Source organism: Carcharhinus amblyrhynchos, chromosome 2 (genome assembly GCF_965287045.1).
Source record: "Carcharhinus amblyrhynchos chromosome 2, sCarAmb.v2.hapA, whole genome shotgun sequence".
Taxonomy (NCBI): domain Eukaryota; kingdom Metazoa; phylum Chordata; class Chondrichthyes; order Carcharhiniformes; family Carcharhinidae; genus Carcharhinus; species Carcharhinus amblyrhynchos.
Window position 1 is genome coordinate 108457450 of NC_137325.1, and position 24023 is coordinate 108481472.

Here is a 24023-nt window from a genome sequence, read left to right on the forward strand (position 1 = left end):
GGCCAGGGGCTTGGCTCCTCTCTCTGCAACTGGATAATAAACTTCCTAACCCATAGGCTGCAGTCAGTAAGGACAGGCAACAACACCAGGGGTCCATAAGGCTGTGTCCTCAACTGTTTACTATACTCCTTATACACCTCCAACTGTATGGCCAAATTCCCCTCCAACTCAGTTTTCGAGTCTGCTGATGTGACCACTGTTGTAGGTCAGATCTCAAACAATGACGAGACACAATATAGGAAAGAAATAGAGAATCTGGTGAACTGTCTGGTGCAACGACAATAATCTCTCCCTCAATGTCAACAAAACAAAGAAGATAGTCATCGACTCCAGGAAACATAGTGAAGAACATGTCCCTGTTTACATCAATGGGGATGAAGTAGAAATGGTCAAATACTTTAATTTTTTTGGGGTCCAGATCACCAACAACCTGTCCTGATTCCCCCCATGCCAGCACCACAGTTAAGAAAGCCCACCAGCACCTCTACTTTCTCAGGAGACTAAGGAAATTTGGCATGTCCGCTACAGCTCTCACCAACTTCTACAGATACACCACAGAAAGCATTCTATCCGGCTGTATCATGGCTTGGTATGGCTCTTGCTGTGGCCAAGACCACAATAAAGTACAAAAGAGTGGTGAAAGAAGCCCAGTCCATCACTCAAACCAGCCTCCCAACCACTGACTTGGTCTACATTTCCCGTTGCCTTGGAAAAACTGCCAGCATAATCAAGGACCCCACACACCATGAACATGCTCTCCTCCACCTTCTTCCATTGGGAAAAAGATACACAAGTCTGAGGACGTGTACCAACTGACACAAAAACAGCTTCTTCCCTGCTGCTGTCAGGCTTTTGAATGGACCTACCTTGTTTTAAGCTGATCTTTCTCTACACCCTAGCTATGACTGTAACAGTACATTCTGCACACTCTTCTTTCCCATATCTCTATATACTGAGCAAGAAACAATACTTTTCACTGTATATTCATACAGACGACAATAATAAATCATATCAAAACACCCTTTTTCCCAACATATGTGTCTCTCCACCAGCATAGCTCGCCACCATGACCTGCATGTCTGATCTCAGAGCTCCCAGAAGTCACTTGCTTTCCTCTGAGAACACTCCTTTACTGACGTGACCTAATCCTCTAGCAATGACTGCTGCTCCTAGTGGTGCTACTGAGCTCAGATATGCACCCTCTCATTTAGCCAGCAGCTTTTGGGGCCACTTAACTGGCTGTGGTTGGTAAAATGCAGCCTTAGGTCCTGGGTCCACCCCCCTGCCTCTATCCGCCCTGGAGGTGGGATCCCTGCCCATCTCTGAAAAGCCCCAGGCAACTATCCTATTAACTGATTCCGAGTTTAAGTTCAGTTTGCTTCAGGATTCATGAATTGAATTGGTTGAAAAGCTATATCATTGCTTGCCATGTTCGCAGAGATTCCAGATTCCCTGTAGAGCTAGGGCTGCATGTAGCTTTGACTTCAAATAATCACAACTTCCAGTGCAAATGCTCACGGAAAGTAAGTTGATACATGTAAATACAATGGATGACTAGCACCACTGACCACAAAATCTTGGGCTATGGAAATATGCTTATTTTGTTTTATCAGAAAGACACATCAAAACTGTAATTGACAAAGAAGATTAGTTACCTTCTGAAAGTTAACAGTGTAAATCACAGTGTATTTTATCAATAAATTCTTTAGATCCTTAAACCTTTGCAGCACACTATCTTGAAGTATTCTTCTGATTTAAAATTCTAATTGAAAATCAAGTGCTCAACAATCTTATTTAACAAATCACCCTGTAATATGATCTTAATCTAGAATATATTCTCAGCATAAAGAAGATGCAAGGTCAACATCATGCAACCTCATCCCAACATTTAATGATACAAAAAATGTCATGATACGAAGTTAAAGCAGAACCAGTTTCATAAACCAAATACATACCTAGCAACAGATGTTTCAAATCCTTTGACGTTTTCTAAAAGAATATATTTTGGAATTTTTGAAAGCCTGGGCACAGCAGAACAAACATTATTTTAGCTATGAGAAGTCATTTATTGAAATAAAATACCTATTCAAAATTAATCTTAAATTTTCATTTTCAGAAACTGTTAGGCGCTGAAGGGTGGAAATAAACTAGTTATCAAAGTAGAAGACTGTAATTAATCTTTGGCTGAGATTTAAATAGCCTGGCATCAATTCACTGAAATCGTATCTATTCTTTTTAATTTTCAGATGTTATCTGGCCTGCTGTGAATTTGTAGTATCTTTTGTTTTCATTTACAACTTTTTTACTTCTGTCTTTTGAAATATTCTACTGGTTTACCATTGAATACGTATGCTTGATAATGTTTTAGAAAGTAATATGTTCACACCTTGGAAGTATGTCAAGAATGTACAAAAAGCTCTTGGTCCTGGGATCCAATACATCTTTCTGTGAACCTATTCTGTTTAAAAATAAACACGCAAAATTAGAATTTCAAACAAGGATTCTCCTCTTTTCAAAACTGTTCCTAAACAGAAAAAGAGAAAAAATATTCTTCCACATTTAAATAATTTGAGTTATTTGCTATCCAGTTTATTCTGCTCACAAAGATGATCTTTAATATATACTACCAAAAAAGCTACTGTAACTTAAAGTTAATTCATTAGTCACAAGTAAGACTTTCATTAACACTGCAGTGAAGTTACTGTGAAATTCCTCTAGTTGCCAAACTCCAGCGCCTGTTCAGGTTATTGTACCCAATTAGCACGTCTTTCAGAATGTGGGAGGAAACCGGAGCACCCAGAGGAAACCCATGCAGACGTGGGGAGAACATGCAAATTTCACACAGACAGTGACCCAAGCCGGGAATCGAACCTGGGTCTCTGGTGCTGTGAAGCAACAGTCCTAACCACTGTGTTACCATGCCGCCCTTAACACTTTAAAGCAACAAACACAGCAAAAATGCCACAGCATCAGAAATCTTTTGAAATATAATTCAAAAAGCATTTGAACACTTGTCCAAGTTACCTCAATGTATGATATGGGATTTTATTTTCATTTATATGTTTCAATCAAGTTGCCTCTTACTCTTCTAATCTGTGGCACATACAAACCTAGCCTTTCCAACTGCTCCTCATAAGACAGCCCACGCAATTACAGATAATAGTAAAAATTAATTTTCTTTGAACTGTTTTCAATGTATTTACATCTTTCCTTAAATAAGGAGACCAATACTGCACGTGTACTCCAGATTTAGTTATCTCACCAATGCCTAGTATAACTTGAAGCATAACTTCTCTACCGTTTTATTCAACTCCCCTCACAATAAACAATAACATTCTATTAGTTTCCTAATTACTTACTATACCTTACATTGAATTTCTGGTGAATGGTGATCTCCAAAATGTTAATGGCAAGGCACTGTGAAGGCTGTGCCATAGGTCAGAACAAGTTAGATGATTTTTCATTAGTTCAAAATGTTCATTACCTGATGCTTACGTGGCACAAAATATTAACTGCTACCTCTCAGCAGCAGCTCAGTTGGTACCCTTATTCAGTGATAGACTAGCAGTGGAGCCTTATCTATGAATAGAGCTGAATAATACAGAATTATGTGTGAATAACTCCCTTCCAACACTTAAAACACAGGGTGTTGATCAATTACAAGAGTTGAAGGGAGTTGAACTTGGGACATCTCCCTGAGGAACACCTGGAGTGATGTTCTGGAACTATATTGATAGGGCCACTGTCTTTCTTTGACTCAGTTGTGACACCATCCACTGAGACTTTTCCTTTAGATTCTCACCAATTTAAAATTTGCTAAGTCTCATTAGTTCCATAGTGAGTGAAGTACTGCCTCTCATCAATGACAGTTACTCCAGCCTCTCCTCTGGCATATTTTGATTAAGCAGTGATAAGAAGTGTACCAAATTAGCTCAGGCGGAACACAAATTGAACATTGATGAGCATTTATTGTTCTTTTAGCATGCATCAATTGATGGCATTAATAATTCATTTCAGAACTTTGGTTGGATTAATTTTTTTTATGGATTGGACACCCCACATTAAGTTTCTGGTCAATGGGAACCCCCAGGATAGAACATAGATCATAGAACACTACAGCACAAACAGGCCCTTCGGCCCACAAGTTGTACTGATCACATCTCTACCTACCAAGCCATAGAACTATCTGTAACTCCCAATCCATTACATCCCATATACTTATCCAGAAGTCTTTTAAAAGACCCCAGCAAGTTCGCCTCTACCACCACCGACGGCAGCCGATTCCACTCACTCACCACCCTCTTGAGTGAAATACTTATCCCTAACATTTCCTCTGTAAATGTTGGTGTTGGAGGCAACGCCGTTGAATGTCATGGGAAGATGGTTAGATTCTCTCTTACTGAATTTGGTAATTAGCTAGCATTTGTGTGTCATTATCACAACCTTGAATGCTGCCCAACTTCTGGCACATGCAAGCATGGAATTTCAAAGTATCTGAAAAGTTGCAAATGGTGCTGAACATCAGCAACCATGCTCACTTCTGACCTTATGATGGAGGGAAGCTCATTGATGATGCAGCTGAAGATGCCTAGGACACATACCAAAGGAACTGCCAGAGCATAAGTTATTAGCCTCCAACAGCCTCAGCAATCTTCCTTCCTGCTAGATAAGAGTCCAGCCAGTGGTGAGAGCTATCATAGAAATTAGAAGCTAGAGTAGGCCATTCAGCCCTTCAAGCCTTCTCCACCATTCAACATGATCGTGGCGATTCACTATCTCATGACATATTCCCACATTCTCCCATACCCTTTGACGCCATTTAAATCTAAAAAATTATCTCCTTCTTGAATGCATTCAGTGACTTGACTTCCAAAGTCTTCTGTTGTAGAGAATTCCACAGGTTCACCATCTTTTGAGTCAAGAAATCTTTCCTCACCTCAGTCGTAATTGGTCCACTCCATATCCTGAGACTGTGTCACCTGGTTCTAAATTCCCTAACCAGGAAAAACATCCGCCCTTTGTCCATCCCTGTTAGAATTTTATATGTTTCAATCAGATCTTCTCTCATCCTTCTAAACGCTAGTGAATACAAGTCCAATTGAACCAATTTCTCCTCAAAAGGCAATCTCGCCAATCCCGGTACCAGCCTAGTGAACCTCCACTGCACATCCTCAGTGGTATGTACTTTCCTAGGTGGCGAGACCAAATCCGTGCACAATACTCCAGATGTGGCTTCATCAGGTCCCTGTATAACTGCAATAAGACAATCTTACTCCTGAACTCAAATTGTCTTGCAATGAAGGCCATTCCTAATTGCTTGCTGCACCTTCCTCTCCACTTTCACTGAATGGTGTGCAAGGACACCCAGATCCCTTTGTCCATCCATGCTTCCCAATATATCACCATTTAAACAATACTCTTCTGTTTTTCACACCAAAGCATATAACTTCCCATTTAGCTACGTTGCACTGCATCTGCCATATGTTTGCTCACTCACTCAACTTGTCTAATTCACCTTGAAGCCTCCTTGCCTCCTCCTCACAAATTACAATTCCACCCAGTTTTGTGTCATCAGGAAACTTGGAAATGCTACATTTGGTTTCCTCAACTAGTTCATTTACATATATCCTGAACAGCTGGAGCTCAAACACTGATCTATCTGGTACCCACTAATCACTAACTGCCACTAGAAGAATGACCCAGTTATTCCCATTCCACACTTATCATCTGTCAACCAATTTTCGATGCATGCCAATATATTATCCCTTATCGCACATGCTTTAGTTTTACCACTGACCTTTTATGAGGGACCTTATCAAAACCCTTCTGAAAGTCCAAAAACACCACATTCACTCATTTGTCTTTATCTGTTCTACTTGTTACATGGTCAAAATATTCCAGAAGATTTTGGTAAGCATGAATTGTCTTTTCATAAATTCATGCTAGTTTTGCCCATTTCCATTAAAGCTTTCCAAGTATTCGGTTTTCGGCTCTTTTATGTCAGACTAAATCATCTTGCCCATTCCTGAATCAGGTTAATTGGTCTGTAATTCTCCCTTTTCTTTCCGCTTCCTTATTTAAATAGTAGGTTTACATTTGTCACCCTCCAGTCTGTAGGAACGGCTCCAGTATCCGTTAAATTTTAGAAGTGACCACCTTAAGTGGTCAATGTTGGGTCTCTCATGTGATCCAAGACCCCCCGAAGGCAGAAATCCTGCCTGAGAGCTGCCAGAGGTCAACAGCTCTCGACTACTGGCAATGCCAGCAGGAGCACTAGCTGCTACCAATAATGTTCTAAAGCCTTCACTTGATCCCTGGAGACAGGCAAGTGGGATGGCTGTTGGGAGAACTGTGGAATCCTGATAAATTTCTGAGCCACCATAAATCCCAGTTCGCTCAGGGATAATTGCCCTTAAGTGGCTCATTAATTAACCTAATTGGCATCCCAAAACCAGCAGACAGACATAGAGTACTAAACTGGGGACAGAATTCTCAACATTGGGAATCTTTCAACAAACTCCCTGTCATTATGCCCACTCTGGCAAACTCCATTAAAAGCACAGCCTAGGTTTCCCTTCAGAAATACAAAGATTGAATTGTATGCTTGAAAAGGCAATATTAGTTCAATATGAGTTAGCAATGTTCACATGCATGTTAAGTTTGCATAGTGGGTTTGTTCAAGGAAATATTTAGAGCAGGGAGCCAATTATTTGGGTCTTGTTTTTGATGAAAAGTAATCAGCTTGGAACATAAATGCTGTTTCTCTCTACACAGCTTACTTTACCTGTTAAGTGGTTTCTAACATTTTCTGCATTTATTTAAGTCAATACGCATGTTGGAAAATGTCAGTTAGAAGTTGGTAAAGATTAATATATATAATGTCAGTGTTTAAAAGTTCACTGTTGTAATAATCAAAGAGAATAAAACCTTATATTTATTTAGCATCTCATCACATCAAGAACATTTCAATGCATTCCAGTTGGCTAGATGGCTAGTGTGTGCTAATAGTATGAGGTTAAATTCCAATTCTGGCTGAGGTAGACTTGGGAATTGCCTCCTCATCCTGCTCCTCAGAGTGGAAGGCAATGGCAAATTATCACTGACAAAAGCTGCCAAGAAAATGGCATAAGATGAAGGTTCAGCAAACAATAAGCTCAGGACCTGCCTTCAAGCAGAGCACACAAAATAAATAAATTTCATACCAATTAACTGCTTTGAAATGTAGTCACTGTTGTTATGCAAACACGCACCTTGTGAATGGCTGACAAGGGGGACTCATTAGGATCATGTCAAAGTCCAATTTATTGAATTCATCTAAAGCCATACCCTAAAATAAAAGAAACACTTCAATTAATTTTTAAAAATCCTATACTACAAGAGTGTAGACTCAAATCTTACTTTATACATTTGGTTGGGATGTGGTGCATCCCAATATAGAAGCAGGCAGGCAAATAACCACTATATTTTAAGTTATTACCTTGTTTGCATTATCCAAAGCATTATTACATAGCTCAATATCTACAAAATCTTGGCTTGATAAAGAATCATGCTCTGTAGGTTATATCTTAAGGAGTGCGTTTATGCCCCTGAATTTTGATTTTTCTTAAAACTTCAGTACTACTTAGTTTTTTTTCTTCCTTTCTAAGCTTTAGGCATCACCTATTTGCCATTTCATTATTATTTCTTCTCTCCTGCCTTTGTAAAATTGGACGTTTATTTTCTAATAATGTGTTCCTGGAAACAAATGTGGATTATTTATTTGGAGTTGCAGAGACCCTGTTAGAGATATATGCAGAGATTCTATTAGAGATACGTGCAGGTAATCTATGAACTGAAACCAGCATATGTGAGCAGAGTAGACAATTTGGATCTTTGAGCCTGCTCCACCATTCATTATGATCATGGCTGATCATCCAATTCAATAGCCTGATTCTGCCTTCCCCTATATCCTTTGATCCCCTTCACCCCAAGAGCTATACTCAACTCTTTGAAAACATACAATGTTTTGGTCTCAACTGCTTTCTGTGGTAGTGAGTTCCACAGGTTTATCACTTTCTGGGCGAAGACATTTCTCCTCATCTCAGCCCTAGAAGCTTTACCCTGTATCCTCATAGGAGACTATGGCTCCTGGTTCAAGATCCCCGTTGTCAGGAACATCCTTCCTGCATTTACCCTGTCTAGTCCTGTTAGAATTTTATAGGTTTCTATGCGATCCCCACCCTCATTCTTCTAAACTCCAACGAGTATAATTCCAACTGGTTCAATCTCTCCTCATACATCAGTCTGCCATCTCAGGAATCAGTCTGGTAAACCTTCTCTGCACTCCCTCAATAGCAAGAGCATCCTTCCTCAGATAAGGACACCAAAACTGCACACAATATTCCAGGTGTGGCCTCACCAAGGCCCTGTGTGATTGCAGCAAAGCATCCCTGCTCCTGTACTCACGAGGAAGGCCAACTTAGCTAATGTTCTGGGGACCCGAATCCTGCCATAATAGGTGGTGGAATTTGAATTCAATAAAAAGTATCTGGAATTAAGAATCTACTGATGACCATGAAACCATTGTCGATTGTCGGAAAAAATCATTTGGTTCATTAATGTCCTTTAAGGAAGGAAATTTGTTGTCCTTACCTGGTCTGGTCTACATGTGACTTTACAGCACAGCAAATGTGGTTGATTCTCAACTGCCCTTGGGCAATTAGGGATGGGCAATAAATGCTGGTGAGCCAGCGATGCCCATGTCCCTTGAATGAATAAAAAAAACATACTATTTACCTCTTTACCACTTGCTGCACCTGCGTTCTTATCTTCAGTGACTGGTGTATGAGGACACCAACTCTCATTGCACACTGTCCCCTCTTAATATATTAATTTCCAATTTGCGTCATTTTTCAGTAACAATTTCATTAAACTTCATAAATACATTTCATTCGATTGAGATTCTAGGGTTAAGCCAAGGAAAAGATATGACAGGTCTGATTTTTCTTCCTGAATCACTTTGGAGATTTAAGACAAAGCATCACTGACTCTAACTATTTCCTTACCTCAACAAATAGTGAAGTATCCCTTTACATCAATGGGTATGTTTACAGTTTTGATTCTCAGCGTATTAATATTCTTCTTTTTATGGGTTATTTACTTGTTACCATGTCTAACCATATTTTTCATTAGTATTTTCCACATCAGCATCAGTGCTAATGCAAGAAATCTGGTCAATTTTGACTAATGAAAGCAAATAAATCCTGCAAGTATTAGAAATCAGAAACAAAACAACTGGAAACACAGGTCAAAGCGTGGCGTGGTTGCACAGTAGTTCGCACTGCTTTCTCACAGGGTTAGGGACCACGGTTCCATTACAACCTTGGATGGCTGTCTGTGTAAAGTTTGCACTTTCTCCCCGTGTCTGCATGGGTTTCTTCCCACACTCCAAAGATGTGTGCGTTAGATTGACTGGCCATGCTAAATTGCTCTTTAATGTCCAAAGACGTGGAGGTTAGAGGGATTAGCAAGGTAAATATGTGGAATTATGGGATAGGGTCTGGGTAGCATGCCCTGTCAGAGAGTCAGTGCTGACTTGATGGGCTGAGTGGCTTCCTTCTGCACTGTAGGGATTCTATGAATCTATAATCAGCACCTGTCCTGAGAAGAGATGAGAAAGGAATTATGGTATCCAGGCGGAAATAGACAAAGAGTAAAAATGCTTTGGGAATTTTGTTTTAAGATTTAAGGAAAGGAAAAAGAAACCTGCTGACTCATTTTGTTTTTCTCATTTTGAGATGTTGACAGGATGGTAGGCAACGTAGATCAGTGAACACAGGTTCATAGGTGGGCAGAATCAGCATAGGATTTGGATGTGATCAACAGAACTTTGCAACAGCTGAGATTTATGGAAGATGGGACCCTAGCAGGAGGTTACTGAAATAAAATATGACTGAAAAAGAATTATGGTGTTTTGCACACATCAGGACAAATATAAGAATACCAATTTTCAAACAGTCACAACAATTTATACAACAGGAGAAAGAAACATAGAACTATAGGCTCCCCAAGCTCCCAGATAATTCAAAAAAAGGCCCAATACTTGAAATATTCCTTTTATTTGCAAAGACCTAGTTTGTGCATTTATATGTACAGAACAGCTGAATGGCCTCCATCTGCAATGTAGGGATTCTATGATTCAATGTTCGTCACTTCTAGATGGTGTAAATGATCATGTTAATTTGGTTGTTGGTGAAACTAGTAGCACACTCAGGGTTGTTCAACAAGTGTTGTGTAATCATGGAAGCACATCCAGCAGTATGTTTTAGGTTTTGCAATTTGAGGCTGGTTGAGTATGGTCTATACTCTGCCTATGCTCCAAACCCAAGATGTGTGTCCCTCTAATTTTGGCTTCTTTTGTGTTCCCAGTTATAATAGTTCCAGCTGTCTCACCCAGGCGCTGGAACTGTCCTTGTCCACCACCGCCACCGCTGCCACCACCACCACACCTAACACCTCTCCACCTCTCTACCTCACATTTCACTTCTTAAAACATACTTTTTTCCCCAAGTTTTGAGTTATATGATTTAATACCTCTATGTGACTCGGTATCATACTTTGCTTTATAATGTTCCTGCATGGATGTTTCATTGGACAGAATTTTCCCATATTTTGTCAGAGTGCCAGGTTCTGACTGAAAACCAATGGTATCTCTCCAGATGCACAGCTGAGTTGTCAGATGCGATTTTCTGACACTTTTACCAAAAAAAACAGAATGTGGTTTACATCATCAGTCTGAAGGGGTAGGGATAGAGAGAGCCAGCAAGGCCTTTTGGCTAAGATCAAGCGCCAGATCAAGTCCAAAATGTCTTATTTTGTCAGCTTAGATCTCATGTCTCTCTTTTGTGGAGGTCATGTATTAGATTCAATTGCATTTTGAATTTGGTTTTTGGAGCAAGCAAGGAATGGATTTTGGTTTGCCCAGTCCATTCTCACCTTAAGGATAGAGTACAAAAGATTTTAAAAACCATAAGAAATAGGAATAGGGTAGGCCATTCGGCTAACGAAGCCTGCTCTGTCATTCAATGTGATCATGGTTGGTCTGATATTCTTCATCTTTCTGCCCTTCCCCCGTAACTCTCGATTGCCTTACTAATCAAAAATCTCTCTCAACCCAAGTTGCTTTCTATGGACCATATTTTTGGAACTCCTTCCTTAGAATCTTCTGTCTTGCCATTTCTTTCTCCGTTTTTAAATTCTGGCTAAAAATAGCTCTGACTGATCAATAGGCTATCAGCCAACATTCAAGCTTAAAACTTGCCATTAACTCAGTTGTTAAAGGCAACGTTTAACTGCCCAGATGATTCCAAATTCAATTTCCATTCTGGGCTGAGTTGGTTGATTTCAGCCAGCCTCAGAAATCTTACAATTAGCTTCAGTTCCCTTACCTAGGAATGGAAAGGAAAAATCAGCCAGGGTTACTACTCATTTACCTAATAGCTGCTTATACGAGAAGTGGACATTGGACAAAGGAAGATCCAGGCACCCCATGTTTCCATGGCCAAATATTGTCTATGCTTGTAGGGGGATAACACGACCAAGGTATATCAAAATATTCTACACAGTAGATCACTGCCTTTAGGACAGAAACCGACTGAATAATAAATGTGAAATGTTAAGAAATGTTAATGTTTCCTTCCATCATCAATTTAAACCTCCTCGGTGTAAGGGAAGGTATTACTACAAGTTGAATGGTCAAATGCAAGTTATGCCACAATGGTGTGAACTTCACCTTCAGTAAAATGCTTAAAAAATTGGAGGGCTGAATTTATAATGGACAACATTCCCATTTATGCGACTATCCTATACAACTTTTTCTTGAATTTAATCATAACATTACTACACATAGTTAAACTAGCTCATTGATACATTGGGAAAATACACATTATATTACACAGTATTTCCAGTACAGAAACAGAGTTTTTAGACCAATGTTTATGTTCCACAAAAGCCTTGCCTCATTCTTCTTCAACTAGTTACATTATTGGTTGAAAAACTGTAGGTAGGAACTGGTTGCTAGGAATTTCTACTTTTGAAAATAGCTGGAAGTTATATCGTTAGTATTATTAAACAAAAAAAAGTGGAATATTTCCACAAGGCATTCTCTGTGCCTGCCATGATAATGTTCAACTCCATGAGCAAACTGAATTTCTAACAATCAAGTATAACATTCAGCTTGTACTATATATTCTAAGTGCCCTTTTAAATTACAATATGTAAATGGTTTAATTAACTTTGTAGAAAGTTGGCATTCCTTGTGCATACTAAGTATGACACCATTGCAGTATTCTGCTTCACCTAGTTGAATCGACATCAAACAAAATGCTCTAAGTGAAACAATCATGAAGGTGGTGGAGTTAAGGCTTCCAAATATTGGCTGAATGTGTGAAGATTACACTGGCTTCTTCCAGGTGCTTTGGTTCTTTCCTACAGTCCAAACATGTGTAGATTAGATGGATTAGCCACGGTAAATGCACAGGGCTACGAAGACAGGCATGGGTAGGATGCTCTTTCGGAGAGTTAATGCAGACTCAGTGGGCTGAATAGCCTTCTTCTGCAAATAATGTTTAAAATGGCTGCTGCTGCTCACAAATGAAGCATGTAAAGACCAATGCAAAATAATTAAAAAATAGGGTTACAACTTACTTCAATTGTCTTGGCACAGAGGTAGGTATTAGGAAAGTTGTGCTTATAAACGTCATTAGCAACAGTATTGATGTCAACTGCAGCAACAACTTCTGCAGCAATGCAACTTTCTATAACAAAAAAAATCATGAATTGTAGCAAGATACTGTGAAGCTTTTTAGAAAACAAAATAGAGCAAATAATTTCTTAGTCAACAGCTAAAAATCCAATTTTAATAGGATTAATGGACTGAAAAACATATTCATATTACTTGCTTCCTCACATCATTAAATAAAAGTACATATATTGCACAGGGAGATCATTTGAGTTAGATAGATTTTTAATAGACGAATGGCTTCCAATTACAATAACCTCAATGCTAGAATTCTATCCACTGTAGTCAATGGATACAAAATTTTCATTAAATAATTTGTTATTTATTCTTTCTGGCAAAACCAACATTTGTTATCCATCACTAATGGCCCTAGAACTAGGTGGCTTCCTTGACCATTTCAGGGTCAGTTAAGATTCAACTGCATTGTTGTGGGTCTGGAGTCACATAGGACAGACAGGGTAAGCATGACAGATTTTCTTCCCTTAAGACTTAGTGAACCAGATGGGTTTTTACAACAATCGATGAAAGTTTCATGGTCATTATAATGGAGACTAGTTTTCAGTTCCAGATTTTTTTTTGTTAATTGAAATGAAATTCCACCAGTTGTCCTGGTAGGATTTGCACTTGTGTCCCAAGAGCATTAGCCTGGGCTTCTGGAATACTCGTCCAGCAACATTACCACTTATGCTACCGTCTCCCCCTAAATTGAAATGATTGAATGAATAATATAGTTCCATCTCGTGGCATCTACATGCTGCTGGTATTGTGTCCCAAGCTCTGTGATGCATCTGTTCCTTTCTCAGCAAGCCCTACGAGCCCTACTGCAAACAACATCTCCCATGTTAGGAACATCCACTCCTGACCTTAACCCAGAACCTGTCTTTAAATGCTTACTATTCATTTAATATCACAGATCATGTAAAAGTCTTGTGAAAGAACAAGTGAAATTATGAGGGGTGTAAGGATTTGTATGTGCTTATAGAGATGGACAACAGTTTGAATATTAATTAGCTACCAAATGATCTCCTTGTGCAATATATGTACTTTTATTTAGTGATGTAAAGAAGCAAGTAATATGAATATGTTTTTCAGTCCATTAATCCTATTAAAATTGGATCAAAACTCTTCAGTATATTTTTCTCTTTGCTGCCATCAGGTGTCTTCAAGACATCCACAGAGGGTTTCTATTTACATACCAGGACAAACAGGTTCAACATTGCTCATCTGAGATCTAAGAAAAATCCTCATCAGAGTAGCTTTGCACTGATGATGCCATACTTGCATTCCATACTGAGGAACATCTTCAGCGGCAAATACACTCTCTCTCACCTGTAAGGAGTTTGACCATCACAGAGACAAATGTGAGGATGTTGCCATACCACCATCTATCAGTATTAACTTTGAGATACTGGAGTTTGTGGATAGTAGAGCCTAGATGTGTGACACCATCACCTACAATCTGTCACTTGATGCTGAAATCAGCATTGCAAAAGCTGCAGTTGTTAAATGAAAGTTGATTACAACTGGATGTATATCGAGCTTACATCCTAAGTGCATTCCTCTACAGTTATGGACCTGACCTGAAGATATGCTAGGCAGGAGAAAACAATGAACAATGAACAGTTACCATCTTTACTGTTTCAACATCCTTTTGCAGGACAAAGTCACCAACCCGGAGGTCCTCAAGCATGCAGATTCAACCAGCATGCTCTCGTTGTTAAGTCAATGATGTCTGTTCTGGTTCGGCCAGATTCATTCGATTGATGATGGCGGTTTACCCAAAGGCATTCTGTTGGAGGAATGTCCACTGGGTCATGAGCTCCTGAGAGTCCATACCTCTGCAAAAAGGCACTTTCAAGCAAGGACTGAAAATAGCAGGCATTGACATGAACAACTGGGAGACAGCTGCTTAAGGCAACCTCTTGAGGTTAATGTCCTATTTGGAAGGGCATTGGTCAAGATGAGCAGAGTTGACCACCATGCCACAAACCATTATTTTACGAGATGGAAGGTTGCCTTTGTATTCTTTGATTCTATAACTAGTTTTATTGTGGAAGCCTAGGGAAAGAGTATAAGCAATATTACCAGACATCTGTATTCATATACCAACTGAGAAAATTTATAAAAACTGAAAGCAACAAACTGCAAAACATTGGAAATGTGCAACTTCTGTGGATAAAACTGATAAGTTAATGTTTCATGCTTGCACCATTCATCAGAACTCGAAGATATTAAAATTGAAACTATTTAAAATAGCATAGGAAGGAAGAAAAGGAAAGAGGGAAAAGAAACTTACACGAAGATCAGAAGAAAACAACCCGTAAAGTACAGAAGAGGAAAATGGAGATGGTTAAATTGTAGAAGCAATATTAGCATGACATTGGAAATTGAAGGTCTCTGTGAGAAAATGTATGAATAGCTGCAGAGGTGTCGGAATAAGTAGAAATGGACACAAATGCAATAGAGATGATGCTACATTACAAAGCTATCCTCATTCAGGTGACCCTACCACCTATCTACATGTTCAGAAAGATGCAAAAGATTCCTTGGCATCATTCCAAGCAGAGAGACATTTTCCTTATATTGTGAATTAATCCATCAAACCAATATCCATTACAGATTAATAGGACATTTATCTAAGAATATAAGAACATCTCATTCTTGTTACTGGACCCTTACTTGGCCTACCTAGCTAACGTACTCATGTTCAGTGACTACAATTCAAATGGTGGATAGTGCACAATGGCAGAAACATGTACCATTTGCTAAGTGTGGCATTCCACCGATACTCTTCTTGATCTTTACTGTTACAATGCTCCATCTCATCTTCAGCAAGCTCCTCACTAGAATGGAGCTAAAGTACAGAACAAACAGGAACATGTGCAACCTCCACCATTTCAGGCCAGATCCAAGGTTGTCCCAGCTTCTGCAAATCATGGTAAACAGGCGGTTTTTTAAAATTCATTTCACAGGATGTGGGCGTTGCTGGCTCGGCCTGCATTTATTGCTCATCCCTAGCTGCCCTTCAGAACGTGGTGAGCTGCTGTCTTGAACAGCTGCAGTCTTTGAAGTGTAGGCACACCCACCTTGCTGTTGAGGAAATTCCAGGATTTTGACCCTGTGACCGTGAATGATTCGCAAAATAGTTCTAAGTCTGAATGCTGAAGATGCCTTGTGTCTGTGCACACTCAGAAGCCAAGCTCCAAGCTGTTGTCAACACCTACACCAAGGTTTGCCAGAGCACGGTCCTCACAGTACACATCCGTGACACAAGGGTCCTTTATCAGTATGCCCCCGCCGCACAGCATTGTCCCCACAAATCAATTCCAGCCTCACAGACTACCTGGATCCACTACAGTTTGCCTACCGCCGCAACAGGTCCACAGTCATTTTCCTGGCTCTGGACTCAACCCCGGAACACCTAGATAACAAGGACAGCTATGTCAGACTCCTATTTATTGACTACAGTTCAGCCTTCGACACTATCATTCCATGAAACTCATCTCCAAACTCCATCGCCTAGGCCTCAGCACCTCCCTCTGCAACTGCATCCTGAACTTCCCAACTCACAGACCATATTCAGTAAGGATAAGCAACAACACCTCCTCCACGATCATCCTCAACACCAGTGCCCCACAAGGCTGTGTTCTCAGCCCGCTACTATACTTATACACCGATGACCATGTGGCCAAATTGCCCTCCAATTCGATTTTCAAGTTTGCTGATGACACCACCATAGTGGGTCAGATATCAAACAATGATGAGACACAGTACAGGAGTGACATAGAGAATCTGTGAACTGGTGCGGCAACACTAATCTCTCCCTTAATGTCAACAAAACAAAGGAGATTGTCATTGACTTCAGGAAACATAAAGGAGAACATGCCCCTGTCTACCTCAATGGGAACAAAGTAGAAAGGTACGAGAGCTTCAAGTTTTTAGGTATCCAGATCACCAACAACCTGTCCTGATGCCCCCATACTGACACTATAGTTAAGAAAGCCCACCAATGCCTCTACTTTGTAAAAGACGAAGGAAATTTGGCATGTCAGCTACGACTCTTACCAACTTTTACAGATGCTTCATAGAAAACATTCTTTCTCATTGTATCATAGCTTGGTATGGCTCCTGCTCTGCCCAAGACTGCAAGGAACTACTAAAGATCGTGAATGTAGCCCAATCCATCATGCAAACCAGCTTCCCATCCATTGGCTCTGTCTACATTTCCCGCTGCCTCAGCAAAGCAACCAGTATAATTAAGGACCCCATGCACTCCAGACATCTTCTCTTCCACCTTCTTCCTTCAGGGAAAAGATACAAAAGTCTGAGGTCACATACCAACCAATTCAAGAACAGCTTCTTCCCTGCTGCAGTCAAACTTTTGAATGGACTTACTTTGCACTAAGTTGATCTTTCTTTACCCCTCACCTATGACTGTAACACTATATTCTGCACTCTCTCATTTCCTTCTCTATGAGCAGTATGTATTGTCTGTATAGCGCACAAGAAACAATACTTTTCACTGAATGTTACTACATGTGACAATAATAAATCAAACCAAAGATACCAAAATCCATGATGAAGTTTTGGACAATATGGACCACATTCAAAACTTGGGAGCCTACTGTCAAGAAAGGCAGACATCAGTGCCGAGGTTCAACACTGCCATCATTGTGCCAGCGCAGCCTTCAGTCACCTGGAGACCAGGACCTCAGATCACGGTCTCCAGGTGCAGACTGATCTCCAGATCCAGATTGGCCTTTATAAACCAGAGTATTGAGTGTAAAAGTTGGAGTGTTGTGGTAAGGTTATATAAGGCCTTGGTGAGGCCGAATTTAGAGTATTGTGTACAGTTTTGGTCACCTAGTTACAGGAAGGATGTAAATAAGGTTGAAAGAGTGCTGAGAAGGTTCACAAGGATGCTGCTGGGACTTGAGAAGCTGAGCTACAGAGAGAGATTGAATAGGTTAGGACTTTATTCCCTGGAGCGTAGAAGAATGAGGGGAGATTTGATAGAGGTGTGTAAGATTTTGATGGGTATTGATAGAGTGAATGCAAACAGGCTTTTTCCACTGAGGCTAGGGGAGAAAAAAATCAGAGGGCATGGGTTAAGGGTGAAAGGAGAAAAGTTTAAAGGGAATATTAGTAGGGGGTTCTTCACGCAGAGAGTGGTGGGAGTGCGGAATGAGCTGCCGGATAAAGTGGTAAATGCGGGTCACCTTTAACATTTAAGAAAAACTTGGACGGTTCATGGATGAGAGAGGTGTGGAGGTCTATGGTTTAAGTGCAGGTCAGTGGGACTAGGCAAAAAATGGTTCGGCACAGACAAGAAGGGCCAAAAGGCCTGTTTCTGAGTTGTAATTTGCTATGGTTCTATCTGGCACCAAGCCCATGGTCTACAGTAGTGATATCTGCCCTCATATATGGCTCAGGGGCATGGACTATATATAGCAGGCACCTCAAAACCCAAGTATCACCAGCGCTGCCTCCACAGGATCCTGCAGATTTAATGGCAGGATAGGCGCACCAATACCAGTGCTCTCGCTCAGGCCAACATCCCCAGAATCAAAGCACTGACCATGCTTGACTAGCTCCACTGGATGGGCCACATCATTCACATGCTTGACATGAGACTCCCAAAACAAGCACTCTACTCTGAGCTTTGACACATCAAGAGAGCCCAAGGAGAGGCAGAGGAAACCTTCAAAAACCTCCTTGAAGAAGAAGTGCAATATCCCCAGTGACACCTGGGAATCCCAGGTCTAAAACGGACCGAGGTGGTGGAAAAGCATCCAAGTAGGAGCTAAGCATCTCAGGTTTCATCACTGAGAGCACCCTGAAATCAAGCATCAACAAGGAAAGGAATGCATGGTTATACAGGTACCCCACCTAACAGCTCCTCCAACTATCTTCTGTCCCACCAGTGACAGGTGTTGGTTGCGCAGTGGACTCCTCAGTTACCTAAGAACTAATTTTTACTGAGAAAGCGAGTCATCTTAGAACCTGAGAGGCTGCCTAAGAAGAAGCAACACTGCAGTAACTCAAGACGCCTTCAATGGCATTTTCAAAACCTATGACCTTCACCACCTCTAAAAACAAAGGCAGCAGATACATGGGAAGACCATCACTACAAGTTTCTCTCTAAGGTACAACTATCCTTACTTGGAACTAGATCACTGCTCCTTTATTGTTGATGATCATAATTTTGGAATTCCATATCTAATAGCACTACGGATGTACCTGTATGGCATTGCTTGCAGCATTTAAAGAAGGCAGCACACCACCTATTCAAGGGTAGTCAGAAATGGGCAATAAATGCTGGCTTAGCCATATCCTGTGAAAAAAATGTTTTTTTTCAAAAGTATCCATAAGACATGAACAAAAGATAGAACAAGATTTCTTTTTTTGCAATGTGTCCAATATTACACCATCGCTATAAAGTACAAAAAATGAAGTTTATGCAATGGTGAATTTGGAATTTTAGAAAGAGGATGTGGGCTTTAAATGTGCAAATTTTATGTCCTACATGGGATTTGAGTATCCCAGAAAATATTACACTTTATTTGTGAATCTTCAGAATTTCTTTGTCATTGGATAAATTGAATGGCTAATTTATAGAGTACTTTTACAAAATTTTGTATGTACGTTGTACTTGTCTGACTTCACAGAGGAGGAACAGACATGAAACTGAATTTGGGAGCAAGTGCCCAAGGTATGGCTAAAATAAATTTTAAAAAAGTTTGATATAGTGAGGAGAAATGTGGCAAGGCAGTGGTTTTCAGTGAATATTTTAGTTTAGAATAGAAGGCTATAATATCAGAATGGATCATGTCAGCAGGAGATACATAGTAGGCTACTAGAAACAAATGAAGATGGGTAAGTGAGATCTGGTACAAGTTAGCATGCAGGTGACGGTTCTAGTCAATTAGAGCCTATAAGGATAATACTACAGAAATAAAGTCCAAAGATTAATACAAAACATAGATCCCAATTATTTCTGATGTCTAGGAATATTATCAACATTTAGCTATCTGGTCTGCATTGCAAAGCTTTACATTCTGCTCCTGGACCAAAGGAATGCATGTATTTTTTTAAAAGTTGATCATCATTCAGACTGAGCATATAAAATGGATTACAACTGTACAAGTACCCTTTGGAGCAATTTTCTAAAGGCAGAAGCAAATGTATTAACTTTTCAATCACTGCATCTCTAAAGTGAAAATTGAGGCATTATTAAATATTGCCATAATCTGAACAAAACTGTTCGCTTAATTTCACACTGGTCATTCAAGTTAAATGTTACTGCAGTTTTACATGCAAAAATGAGCCCTTTCAAATCCACAGGAAATATCTGTGGTATGGTGTAGTGGGTATGATTCATTGCTTTAGATTTTCAGTCTCCATTCTTCTGCAGTTTATTTTACATTACTCATTATCAGTTGAATGCCTAAAGCCAGATGTACGTTTCAGATCTGCATTTCATTATTATAAAACAGAAATACATATAGTAATTACTGCAATAGTCTGTATATGCCTGAGTTTGTTCATTGGCTACATATCATGAAAACTATAACAGAATTTGAAACAAATTAGACTCTATTTCTGTTTTATATTGTACTCTGCACTGTTTCTATTATTGCCAATTTCTACGCTAAGTCAAAAATGTAGTCCATCATCATCAAACAGTACTCACAACTGAAAAAAAGAGTGGCAACAAAAACTAAATAGAGCAAGTTGTGTTCAATTATAGGATAGCAAAGTTATGCATAAAAGCGTGCCATTGATGGATAACAGAATAACAGTGATTCATGAACATGGACTGCACTGAGATTTACTTCAAATCATGTGATCACCCTTATTTTTAATTGAGCAAGTCCTCTCTTATTTTTAAACTTTGTCCTAGGTTCCCTCATGAGGAGAGGCATCTTCTCAGCATTCACACTATCAAGCTTCTTCAGAATCTTACGTGTTTCAATAAGATTAACTCTCATTCATCTAAACTCTTTCCTTCAGAAACTTTTCTGCACCCTTCCTAATGCCTTTATATCTTTCCTAAAGTGTGATGCCCAGAACTGAACATAATATTCCAGTAGAGGCTGAATCAGTGTTTCATACAAGATTAACATATTTTTCTTGCTTTTCTACTCTATGCCACATAATTCATTAATCACCCTCTAAGCTTAGCCAATCCTCTAATCATGCTAATATGTTACCCCCAACATCATGGGCTCTTATCTTGTGCATTAACCTTTTATGTAGAGCTTCATCAAATGGCTTTTGGAAAGCTAAATACAATACATCCACCCTCTTGTTACATCTTCAAAATCCTCTAATAAATGTCAAACACTATTTCCTTTCACAAAACCATGTTAACTCTGCTTGATTATGTTACGATTTTTGAAATATCCTATTTCTACCCTGATAATGGATTCAAGCATAATCCCAAAGACAGATTTTAGACTAACGGCTTGTGGTTTTCTGCTTTCTGTTCTCCCTTCTTCGTGCTATAATTGTGATTTTGCAATCATCTTGGACCTTTCCAGAATCTAGGGAATTCTGAAAGATTACCAACTCTGAAGCAACTTTTTTTTTATACAAGACTCTAGCCATATGATTCACCAGGGCACTGGTCCCAGTACCGTTCAGGTGACAGTCACCCCATCAGCTCAGCTCCCTCTTTTTCCAATGTCCTATGGATCAAAACCTTTCTCTCTCACAAAAAACCTTTGAATCATAAATTCAATTCTCTGATTTTATTCACCCTATGTCAATTTTGCCCACAGTGCAGACAGTAATTTACTGATTGAAACCTTGGTGGCTCTTTTCAATTTAATGCAACCATTTAATCTGAATCATTAATTGCTCAAGTTATTCTACTGTTATTTTATCATTTATTCAATTTACATTATGCCGAAGTCCTAAAAGCAAACAGAAATGCAAGTCTCAATCACACACTGGCTGTGTAGGCAGGAACATAAAAAATTCAAGATATGAAGTGACCATGATGGGACAGATCAAAGCGGAATCAGAAAACAGCAGAGCCATAAAGGTTGTTTGTAAGTTCAAAACTGGGTGAACTGCCAGTGTGTGCATTTCACCATTTTGGCTTAACTAATAAGCCAGCAACAGACAAATAACAACAAACGATGTTGTTTCGTACAAGTTCTTTAACTTTACAAATGGTATTTAAAAGCAAGCAGTACTTAGCGATAAAATCAGAAAAACAAATTTTATTTTGGCACAAAAATTTCAAATGCTAGTTCATTAATCAGAAAGGATCACAGAACAGACTTATTCTGTTTACCAGCGTTCATTGCACTGGATTGGCTTCTGCAAGTAGGAGGGAAAATTGTTTATTTATTCTCAATTCTATACCACTAAACAAATTTGGTGCCAAGTGTGTACTGAAGTAAAAACTTGAGTACCAGCCTGCAGTTATAAAATAATCTTAGGCACATGCTAAAAATTCTATACCACCAAAGAAAAGCAGATATTTCCTGTGACTCAATCCAATGCTTCTCCTTCAATCATATGACCAGAAAAACAAAACAAGTTAACTACTTGTTCATCTCATTTCGGTTTGTAAAAATACATAAACTCCCACCTCCCCAAAGCAACTTAATTAAGTAGTGAGACATAATGAACAAACTATATGTATTTTTTGCACTGCAGAACAGGACAATCTGGCTGCTTATTTTTAATTCAGGTATTACAAAAAGGATCAGCTCAATTTTCTTTTAAGGTTGCCAAATGAGGTGTTGTGGGCATCAACAGCAGCAGAACTGCACTCGAGCACATCTGCAACTTCATGATCTGGCATATCTCCCACTCAACCATTACCATCAAGCCAGGGGATCAACCCTGGTTCAATGAAAACTGCAGGAGCAGTAGTACCAGACATACTTATAAAGGAGGTATCAACCTGAAGGTACCAAACAGGACTACTTGCATGCCAAACGGCATAAACAGCAAGTGATAGAGCTAAGCAATCCCACAACCAACAGTTCAGGTCTAAGCTCTACAGACCTGCCACATCCAGTCGTCAATACACTGGAGGAGGAGGCTCCACAAATATCCTCAATTTCAATGAAGGAGGAGCCCAGCACATCAGTGCAACAGATAAAGCTGAAGCATTCATAGCAATCTTCAGCCAGAAGTGCATAGTGGATGATTCACCTCAGCCTCCTCCAGTGGTCCCCAGCATCTCAGATGCCAGTCTCCAGCCAATTTGATTCACTCCACATGATATCAAGAAATGGTTGGAGGCATTGGATACTGCAAAGGCAGTGGGCCCTGATAACATTTCAACAATAGCACTTGTGCTCCAGAACTTGCCGTTCCCCTAGCCAAGCTCTTCCAGTACAGTTACAACAGTGGCATCTACCCGACAATGTGGAAAATTGCCCAGTTAAATCCTGTACACATAAAGCAGGACAAATCCAACCCAGCAATTACCGCCCAATCAATCAGTCTACTCTCAATCATCAGCAAAGTGATGGAGGGGTCATTAACAGTGTTCAGCACCTGCTCAGCAATAATCTGCTGAGTGGTGCCCAGTTCGGGTTTTGCCAGGGTCATTCAGCTCCTGGCCTCATTACAGCCTTGATGAGAGTGACAGCCCTTCACATCAAGGTGGCAATCGACCAGGTGTGGCATCAAGGAGCCTGAGTGAAACTGGAATCAATGGGTATCGGGGGGCAAACTCTCCACTGGTTGAAGTCATACCTAATACATAAGAACATGGTTGTGGTGGTGGAGGATCAGTCATCTCGCTCCAGGACATCTCTGCAGGCATCCTTCAGGATAGTGTCCTAGGCCCAACCATCTTCAGCAGCTTCATCAATGAACTTCCCTTCCACATAAGGTCAGAAGTGGGGATGTTCGCCAACAATTGCACAATGTTCAGCACCATTCATGACTCCTCAGATACTAAAGCAGTTTAGGTTCAAATGTGACAAGATCTGGACAATATCCAGGCATGGGCTGACAAGTGGCAAGGTTACATCCGTGCCACACAAATGCCAGGCAATGACCATCACCAATATGAGACACTCTAATCATCGCCCCTTGATATTCAATGGTGCATCACTGAATCCCCCACTGTCAACATCCTTGGGGTTACCATTGACCAGAAACTCAACTGGACTTGCCACATGAACAGTGTGGCTGCAACAGCAGGTCAGAGCCTAGGGATATTGTGCTGAGTAATTCACCTCCTAACTCCCCAAAGCCTATCCACTATCTA

At 40.0% G+C, this 24023-nt stretch overlaps 1 protein-coding gene across 5 annotated transcripts in view; it reads right to left on the minus strand.

Moving 5' to 3' along the window:
• trdmt1 (tRNA aspartic acid methyltransferase 1) overlaps positions 1-24023 on the minus strand; it is a 71187-nt gene that overhangs the window by 29643 nt on the left and 17521 nt on the right. For 3 of the 5 annotated variants that reach the window (XM_080210833.1, XM_080210808.1, XM_080210799.1), the window contains 4 exons: positions 12685-12794; positions 7251-7327; positions 2387-2458; positions 1956-2021 (listed from right to left, as the gene is read on the minus strand). In XM_080210833.1, the coding sequence (XP_080066959.1) occupies positions 1956-2021; positions 2387-2458; positions 7251-7324 (212 nt within the window). In that variant the 5' untranslated portion in view covers positions 7325-7327; positions 12685-12794. Of the gene's footprint in view, positions 1-1955; positions 2022-2386; positions 2459-7250; positions 7328-12684; positions 12795-14405; positions 14425-24023 lie in introns of those variants that run through there. The other 2 variants (XM_080210815.1, XM_080210824.1) reach the window with 2 other exon arrangements.